General features: G+C 40.9%; 1 protein-coding gene across 1 annotated transcript; it reads left to right on the top strand.

The window, feature by feature from the left end:
- The first annotated feature begins 2,547 nt into the window (after positions 1–2,547).
- Positions 2,548–7,480, top strand: LOC143856176 (protein SUPPRESSOR OF MAX2 1-like). Its single transcript, XM_077366285.1, has 3 exons — positions 2,548–4,188; positions 4,697–4,982; positions 5,320–7,480. Exons 1-3 carry the CDS (start codon positions 3,008–3,010, stop codon positions 6,931–6,933), a joined length of 3,081 nt encoding a protein of 1,026 aa, XP_077222400.1. The 5' UTR covers positions 2,548–3,007; the 3' UTR covers positions 6,934–7,480.
- Positions 7,481–9,562: the final 2,082 nt, after the last annotated feature.

Genomic DNA, 9,562 nt, shown 5'->3' on the forward strand with positions numbered 1-9,562 from the left:
ACGGCCAAGATTTTTAGCTATTATCAATGAAGGCAATACCTATGTCTTGGTCACATCCATTCTAATCCCTTGGCAATCGGATCCTTTCTGGAGTGCTTTTAAGATCCTCGTTCTAATTAATTATTGGTCATGATCCATTAATTATTGGTCATGATCCATTTCAAATGGGACCCTCTATCGGAGTATCTTAGGTCCAAGTTACGTTTTGAGGGAAGAAACTCGAGAGTGAAAGGAGATTTTATGTAGAAATGAAAACGGGATTGTTTTTCATTTTTGAGTTGGTGTTTTAGGCCATGTCTGGCAGCCAGGAATTTTTTTTTCATGATAAATCGGAGTCTCCAAGTGGTGAGAGAGGGGTTTGGCAGTGGGAAGAGAGATTTGAGAGGGCATGATTGAGATGAGCCTGAGATGAGCCTCAGAAATGGCTAAAATTCAGGAAAAAGTCAATCCTATTTTAAGTAGAATTTTTTCTTTCCTGATTTTTATCTACTTCCCATCAGTTGGAGACACTAGTTTTTTGTTTTTTGTTTCCTGATGTTTAGTCACTTCAACCTTATCTCCACTTTGGATACACCGATTTATCATGAAAAAAAAAAAAAATTTGGTACCCAAATGTGCCTTTAAGGTTATGAAAAAACCCCTCATGGATAGACAAAAATGAACAAAAATATGAAAAGTAATTTTGTAAATTAACTCCTTCCATTTGGATAAATGAAGTTCTATTAGAGTTTGTCCTTGTGATATAATTCACATGGGTAATGTTCGAATTCGAATTCTGCATGCCCAAATCTTGTCCATTAATGTTATAATCCTTTGGATCCATCTGACCCTAGAGGGTTCATTGACACCCATAGCCACTGGCATCTTATTATTGGTGGGTCTTTGTTCTCTATTTTGACTGTCTTAATGGTTTGAAAACAGCAAAAAAAAGGCCTAGAGGGTTCATTGACACCCATAGCCACTGGCATCTTATTATTGGTGGGTCTTTGTTCTCTATTTTGACTGTCTTAATGGTTTGAAAACAGCAAAAAAAAGGGCACTCGTGGTCATTTTCTTTCTCATGTCTTAACTGAAAGAGAAAAAACAAGAGGAAGTAATGAGGCTGAAATGAGAGAGAACTCGAAAAACGCGTATAAGGGAAGAGAAAAGTTAGTAGCAAAAGAGACAAATTCTCTTTTAAAAAAATAAATAAGAAACACCAGAATCCCTAAAAAGGTGAAATCCATACGTTGCCTTTTGCCTGGTCGAGAGGTTCAAACTATATTAAAATATAAATAAAAAATAAAAAATCTTGGGGCCTAAATTAAATTATCTTCCATATATAAAATAAGTAATATTTTGACCTTGAATTTGTATTTAATTATATTTTTAATTTAAGAGCAAAAGTATGAAATAATTTCGTTTTGTTTGAAAAAGTAGTCAATTTTGTAGTTTTGTTTACTTTCCTTGGCAGCTTCCTACTTTTTCCAATAAAGTTAAAAAGAGCTACTGATATTGGCACTACCATGAAGTGATAATTGCAATAATTCACCTTGTCTTTTCTCTTTTAATTAGCTTGTGACTGCTTTTCGGAAATTATAATAAACTTTGATATCCGTTTATAAAAACATGGTTTTGCTGTTGTACGGTTCAGAATGTTGGGCCATCAAGAAGTAGCATGTGCATAAGATAAGTGTAATGGAGTCACACAAGATTAGATAGAATTAAAAGTGAAAACCTCCATAAAAAGGTGGTGGGTGGCATCAATTGAGGAGAAGATGAGAGAGCACCACTTAAGATGGTTTGGGCATATCCAACGTAGGCCTTTTGATGCTCCAGTGAGAAGAAGTGACTCGTGCCAAGTTTATGGAGTGAAAAGAAAGGGGAGTAAACCGAAAACAACTTAGGTAGAAACCGTAAGGAAAGAATAGATGGCTAGGAACAAAAAAGAGAACATGAGTTTGGACAGGAGAGAATGATCCATGTAGACAAACCCAACAACTAGTGTCACGATCAGACTTAGTCAATTTGAGCCAGGTAGATTCTTTCAACTTTTCCATCTAAATTTTCTAATTCCTTAGCCGAGCCAACTAGGCTGGGACAAAGGGCTGAGTTGAGTTGAGTTGAGTTGAGTTGAGTTGAGTTGAGTAGAGTATAAAAAGATGGTTGTGCCAATATCAGTCGCCTAAAAAAGTCATGTAATTTTTTCCCTCTGTCCAATTCAACTGTCTAAAAAAAGAATATAACCACATTGGTGGCAATGTACACGAGAAGAATGAGGAGCTTCGATTCTTGTCGTATTACTCCTTTTTTTTTTTTTCTTCTGCTTTTTGTGTGTTTCATAGAAATCTGCAGATGGTGGATTTCTTCTTTTTACTGGTGGGTTCTTTTTCTTCTTATTTGTGAAAGATTTCAATTGAATGAGAAAAGGTAGTGTTTATCTTAACAGGACAGCAAGCTCTGAGCTTTCGTTTTCCAATGCCTTTTCCCGTTGAATTTTCCCAGAAGAATTTTTCTTGAAAGCTCCACTTTGTCGACCCTTGAGAGTTCACACCACATAGGAAAAAGTAGTACTATTTGTTTTTCCCTTGCTCTTTAGATTGTTAGTGTTTTAAAGAGGAGGAGGAGGAGGAGGAGGAGAAGAAGAAAGGGAAGGATTTGGGTTTCTTTTTTTGTTTCTTTTTTTTGCCTAAATGAGATGAGATGTCTCTTAAGCTGTTGTTGGATTTGAAGAATTTTAAATACGACTCTAGACCCCAATTCTAGGGTTTTTGAGAGGAAAAATCCCATTATCTAGATCCCAATTCTAGGGTTTTTGAGAGGAAAAATCCCATTACCTAGACCCCAATTCTAGGGTTTTTGAGAGGAAAAATCCCATTACCTGTACCCCAATTCTAGGGTTTTTTAGAGGAAAAAACCCATTATCTAGACCTCAATTTTAGGGTTTTTGGTAAAGTGGGTGATTTCAGAAGTAAGAATCTGTTTCTTTTTCATTCCCAATATCAAACTTCAATCAAAGAGCAGGACCATGAGAACAGGGCTAAGTACAATTCAGCAAACCCTAACCCTAGAAGCAGCTACCATTCTAAACCAATCAATTGCTGAAGCAGGACGTCGAAACCATGGCCAAACAACCCCTCTCCACGTGGCCGCCACCCTCCTCGCCGCCCCCTCCGGCTACCTCCGGCAAGCCTGTATCCGATCCCACCCCAATTCCTCCCACCCCCTCCAATGTCGCGCCCTAGAACTCTGTTTTAGAGTAGCTCTAGACCGCCTACCCTCCGCCCAATCCCTCTCCCCTGCCCTAGAAACCCCAATCTCAAACGCCCTAATGGCCGCCCTCAAACGTGCCCAGGCCCACCAGCGTCGTGGCTGCCCTGAAAACCAGCAGCAGCCCCTTCTCGCCGTGAAGGTCGAGCTCGAACAGCTTATAATTTCGATTCTAGATGACCCTAGTGTTAGTAGGGTTATGCGTGAGGCGAGTTTCTCTAGCCCCGCCGTTAAGGCTGCCATAGAACAATCCTTGAATTCATCTGGGTCTGTGAATTCGTCTTCAATTGGTGGCAGTGGAGGTGGGTTAGGGTTTCGGCCGAATCCAGTGGTTAATAGGAATGTGTATATGAATCCTCGGTTGCAGCGCGGGAATTGTGAGCAATTGGGGGAGGTGAAGCGGGTTATTGATGTTCTGTTGAGGAGTAAGAAGCGGAATCCGATTCTGGTTGGGGAATCGGAGCTGGAGGCGGTGAGGAGAGAAGTGTTAGAGAGGATTGAGAAAGGGGAATTTGGAGATGGGGTGCTTAGGAATGTTAAGATTGTTACTTTGGATGAGGTGTTTGGTTCTGATGGATCGCAGATCATTGAAAATTTGAAGGAATTGGGAGATTTGATCGATCGCCGAATCAAGAGCAGTAGTGTAATTCTTGATTTGGGTGATCTGAAGTGGCTTGTTGAAGGGGTTGGAGTTTCGGGTTCGGGTTCGGGTTCAAATCAGAAGGGGATTGGACTGGAGATTGTAAGGGTAGTGATCATGGAGCTGGGGAAGATATTGGGAAAGTACAGAGACGGTGGCTGTAGGCTTTGGATGATTGGTACTGCGACTTGCAAGACCTATTTGAGGTGCCAGGTCTATCACCCGTCGATGGAGAATGGTTGGGATTTGCAGGCAGTGCCGATCGCCACAAGATCGCCGGTTCCCGGGCTGTTTCCAAGGTGGGTTTTGTGTTTGTTCTTTAATTACATAGTTATGGATATTGAATTCTAATATTATCTTAGCTTTGGTTCATGGATTCATGTTTTCTACTTGCCCACTTGAGGTTGGTTTTGTTTTATTTGATAGTAATTCTTTTGAAACTTATCTTAGCTTTGGTTAATGGATTCTGTTGCAGAGATTTGAAACTTCTTTCCTTTGAGAACTCTTGCTAGGACTTGGATTTTATGTAGACAGTGGAGGAATTAAAAGTTTTTCTGTTTCTAAGATTGTGAGTTTTCTAGCTGACAAGCAGAGAATGACTTTTCAATGATTCTTCTCTTTCTAAATTAGAAGACCCTATGAAATGTGTGATAGTGAAGACAACAAAATTCTCTCATTATGCATCTGCTTTTCTCATTATTGACAATATTACCTTTCTGTTCTCTTGAAACATTCCCCCTCCCCTACTACCATTAAAAAAAAAGATAATTTATACTTAAAAAGGCTCTACTTTTTTTTTAACGTCAGGCTTGGGGGCAATGGAATTCTAAGCAGCTCAGTTGAATCTCTCACCCCAATCAAGGGTTTTCCAATGGCGGGTACACCATACTCAACAAGACGCCAATCTGAAAACATGGATCCAGCTCGAGCAGTGAGCTGTTGCCCAGCCTGTATGGAGAATTACGAGCAAGAGCTTGCCAAGTTAGCAGGGAAGGAGTGTGAGAAGCCCACTTCGGACACCAAACCCTTGCCACACTGGATGCAGATAGCAAAGCTTGACAATGGAAACATCAAAGCTGTAGAACCACCGCAGGTTGGGAGTGCTAACCGCATCTTTGTAATCTTTCCTTTGGTACAAGAATACAATATTCAATGGTCCTCTACAAAACATACCTCAATGTCAGTTACGCTCCATTCCTTTCGACGTAAAAATGGACATAAAATTTGTTTTATGTTGTAAAAAAGAACATAAAACAAATTTTACGTCCAATTTTATGGCGAAAGGAACGGAGCCTTAATGAAAATATAATAACCTCCAAAAATCCTCTCACCTTTGGACAATTTAGATTCACTTCCAGAGCTTATGCTGACAAAACCTCTTATATGAATTCATGACTGAATGCTTTCTTTTTGTTCTTTTTTTTTTTCAGACAAAGGATCAAGAACTCATTTGGAAGGAGAAGAGCAGAGAGTTGCAGAGAAAATGGAATGAGACTTGCTGCCATCTCCACCCAACCTTCCATCAGACCCTCAGCTCCGAGAGGTCGGTAACAACGGCTCCCTCCACGACGAGCATCCACAATTCAAACATGATCAATCTCCAACCTTTCCAACCCAAGTTACACCCAACCAGAAATCCCACTCCCACCCTCCAAATGAACCACACCCCAATGTCAATTCCATCTGAAAATCTATCCACCCCACCTGGAAGCCCAGTAAGGACAGATCTTGTTCTTGGACGCCCAAAAATCCCCGAAAACGCCTTAGAGAAAACACACACAGAGCGCATTAAAGACTTTGCGGGCTGTGTTCCCTCCGAATTGCACGACAAATTCTCAAATTACCAAAGCGAGAAGCACGCCATTGCATTGGACACTGATTCCTTCAAGAGACTCTTCAAAGGCCTCACCAATAAGGTCGGGTGGCAATCGGAAGCTGCATCTGCCATAGCCACAACCATAGTACAATCCAAATCGGGCAATGGGAAAAAACGCGGTGTGGGGGTAAAGGGAGACTCATGGCTTCTCTTTTTAGGCCCCGATAAGGTCGGTAAGATGAAAATGGCATCGGCATTGTCGGAGCTGGTCTTCGGAACCAATCCCATTACCATTAGTCTTTCCTCAAGAATCACCAACAACGAAGAATCCAACATGAACTTCCGTGGTAAAACTGTGTTAGATCAAATAGCAGAGGCTGTGGGACGAAATCCGTTCTCTGTGTTGGTACTTCAGGACATTGATAGTTCAAACACGCTTGTATACAACAGTATAAAACAAGCAATCGAAAAGGGTCGATTGCGGGATTCTCGCGGGCGTGAGATTGGATTGGGGAGCGTAATCTTCATCCTCACCGCCAATTGGGTACCTGAAAATCTCAAAAATTCACAAAATCCAAATCCCTCCTCACTCTCAGAAGAGAAATTATCTGCGGCAGTGGCCGGAGGGTGGCAACTGGAGCTATCGGTTGACCGGAATTCCAGCAAGCGCCGACCCAAATGGCTTAACAATGATCACAGGCTAACCAAACCTCGAAAAGACTCAAACCAAGCTCTATCATTCGATCTTAATCTAGCCGCCGAAGCCATTGAAGAATCCACAGAAGGTTCTCGTAACTCGAGTGATCTCACGATGGAACACGGGCAAGAGCTCGGCCGTATGACCAAGTGGCCAGAGTCTCTGATTGATTCAATGGATGAGACCATAGTCTTCAAGCCTATCGATTTTGGGCCACTTAGAAACAAAGTTGAAGCCATCATTGCCAGAAAATTTTCCGGCGTGATTGGTGAGGGAAGATCAATTGAGGTAGATGATGAAGTGATTGAGAGGATTGTGGGTGGAGTTTGGTTCGGTCGAACCGGGTTCGAAGAATGGGTGGACCGGGTTCTTGTGCTGGGTTTCCAACAGTTGAAGACCGGTTTAGCAGTTGATGACAGTTTGGTAGTTAGGCTCGTGCCTGTGAAGGATGGGCACCTGCTTGATTCGGAGGTGAGGAGAAATGGGGATTGGTTACCGAGTAAGGTAATGGTGGTTGGAGAGGGATTGTAAGAGGGAGTATAAAGGTAAATTTGTTTTATTATAGGCGGTAGATATGTGAATAGGGTGGGGGTGATTTTTGAACTCTCTCTCTCTCTCTCTCTCTCTCTCTCTTTTTCCCCAATTCGTTCTGCTATTCTGCTATTCTGCTATATTATAATAGATTTTTTTTTTTTTATGGGTAAGCTGGGGTTAGGCAGACCCCGACCCGATATATTAGAAAGAAAGAAAGAAAGAAAGAAACATCATTAAGAGAAAAAAGGCAACCCCAACCACAAACAACACAGAGCTTCAACACCCAAAACAGAACAAAGTAGCCAAAGGGGACCAAAACTAAGCAACACCACAGATCATAATCCGGAGGACCCGATGGACTCAGAGGGAGATCCCTAAGATTTCTTGGGCGGGTAGGGGAATCCAGAGGACCCAATGGAATCTGCTATTTATTATTATTATTGTTGTTGTTGTTATTAAGGTGACAATTAATAAGAGCCCCTACGCGGGCCCACACTTTTTGACGTTTAGAAATTGTGGGATTAGTGGGAGCCACTTCTTGTTACTTTGTTTCCGCTTCTTGATTTGATGGCGATGCTTCCTTCTTTTTAATTTTCATTTCATATTCACCTTAATGATGCCACAAGTAGAATGGATTAGGTGGGACCACATGGAGACAATCTTTGTTGATACCTTCTCTTACATAAGTTACATAATATACCGAAGCTACCACCTTGTAGTTGTTAATTGCACCACGTATACACCAAAATCTGGTGTATAAACTTATACTACAAATGTTCAATGTCACTTGTCCAAAACTAATTATTGGACTCAAATTTATGTTTAATTTTGAGCCCAATGATAAGTTTTTGACTCACAATGGATTCTCAAAATCCAAAACAAACAGGGCCTTGGATGATCTAAACTAACCTTCTAGTGGTCCAACTTAAATAGGTTGTAAAATTTTTCCATTGGGTGGCCCGCATTGGCAACAAACAGGGATTGGATTAAGTGAAATCCCTCCTCAATGGTCCCACATAGAACATGTAATTCCTCCCTAAAGTAGTAGGTATTTGCTAAGGTCCATCGCAAAAGGCATTTCGCGGCTGGTCTATTGCATGTCAGACCAGCCACCTCATGAATGAAGACAACAGCTTTTGTCTCCACTCACAAGGTGGCTGATATGCGACAGGCCACCTGCGAAATGCCTTCTGCGATGGACCCTAGCAATTCACAATGTCAATCGAGGCTTGCGATGGTCCGTACTAGAGGTGGACATGGTTCCGGTTCAACTCGAAGAACCGAACCGAACCGGCCTATTTGGTTCGGTTCTAGGATTTGGTGGTTCGGTTCCGGTTCTTGGATACTGTAACCATGAGAATTCGGTTCGGTTTTGGCTTTGGGATCCTGGAACCGAGAACCGAGTAGGGTCATATCCCCCCCAATCAGATAAAATCACCTCCCCCCCCCCCAAAAAAATACGGTTTCCATGAGAAAAAAATGGTTTACACTTTACACTTACTGCTTGAGGATAAATTCACCCCCCTCTAACATTTTCTTTGCCTTTTAAAGTTTTATTCATAAATTCTTAAAAACCAATAAAATCTCAATCGTTACATGGTGGTTTATTAAATTTTGTTGAACAGGTTTATTAAACTTATATGGTTGTTTTATTAAACTCTCTCTTGAACAGCCCATGCATTCCATTCATTCATCCAATAAATGGGAAAAAAATTATAAAATGAAGGTTGGGTAAACCCAGAACAGAACCGAACCGAATCACAGAACCGACCCGAACCGAATCGATCAAGTTCAGTTCTGGTTCAGTTCGGTTCCAAAGATATATGGATCGGTTCTGGTTCCAAATTCTGGGAACCGATTGCATATGGCTCGATTATGGGTATACCCCGGAACCGAACCGAACCATGTCCACCCCTATCCCACACGGTGATAGAATTGAAAAGGCAAGGAAGATGAGAGCTCTTTAATGCACAGCCCCATTCTCCCTAGCTTCCATGCCAACGGAAAATTACCCTTACTATCCTTTAAGGATTGATATCAACCATTGATTTTGACGTTATCAACTAGCCCCATTCTAGTTAAATTATGGACTCATAAGGAATAAATGAAAAATAAATCAATTTCTAAATACATTTTGCACACAAGATAACTTTCCAATATTGTACGAGATGGCTTTCTAATATTGTTGTTTCCGAACGAGTGAAATCAAAGCCTTCCAATATTGTTGTTTCCATAGGTGCATTTGGATTGCTGGAATCGGTAACTGAAATCGACTTCCTTTGTTGATTCTGTCGGATTCTGGCATTTGGTTCAAAAAAATAAACAGAATAATGGTTGGTAGTCGACATTGAGGAATTAAAGTGGGAAATATGAGACGGTATGTTTCCCCCCATGAGGTGATTTTCTGATTCCGCTTAGGTCAAAATGAAATTTTTATTAAAATTTTTCGAATTAAGAACTTAATTTTAATTTTCTCCATTCCATTTGGAAATCAAAATTGGAATAGAAATAGGATGCTGATTTCATTTCCAGCAATTCAAACACAGACTATATGTTAATGACTTTAGACTTCAGACAATTAGGAGTTTTTCTCATTGTTCATTTATTGACTGAGAAGAACATTTTT

The sequence above is a fragment of the Tasmannia lanceolata genome, unplaced genomic scaffold, assembly GCF_043159265.1.
Source record: "Tasmannia lanceolata isolate RefF3 unplaced genomic scaffold, GAP_Taslan_0.1 ptg000023l, whole genome shotgun sequence".
NCBI classification, from domain to species: domain Eukaryota; kingdom Viridiplantae; phylum Streptophyta; class Magnoliopsida; order Canellales; family Winteraceae; genus Tasmannia; species Tasmannia lanceolata.

What these genes read in the sequence shown, in the direction of transcription:
- LOC143856176 (XM_077366285.1), top strand. Translation starts at nt 3,008, where the DNA reads ATGAGAACAGGGCTAAGTACAATTCAGCAAACCCTAACCCTAGAAGCA. An exon ending in GTTCCCGGGCTGTTTCCAAG is followed by an intron (nt 4,189 to 4,696) that starts GTGGGTTTTGTG and finishes TTTTAACGTCAG; the next exon opens with GCTTGGGGGCAATGGAATTC. An exon ending in AAGCTGTAGAACCACCGCAG is followed by an intron (nt 4,983 to 5,319) that starts GTTGGGAGTGCT and finishes TTTTTTTTTCAG; the next exon opens with ACAAAGGATCAAGAACTCAT.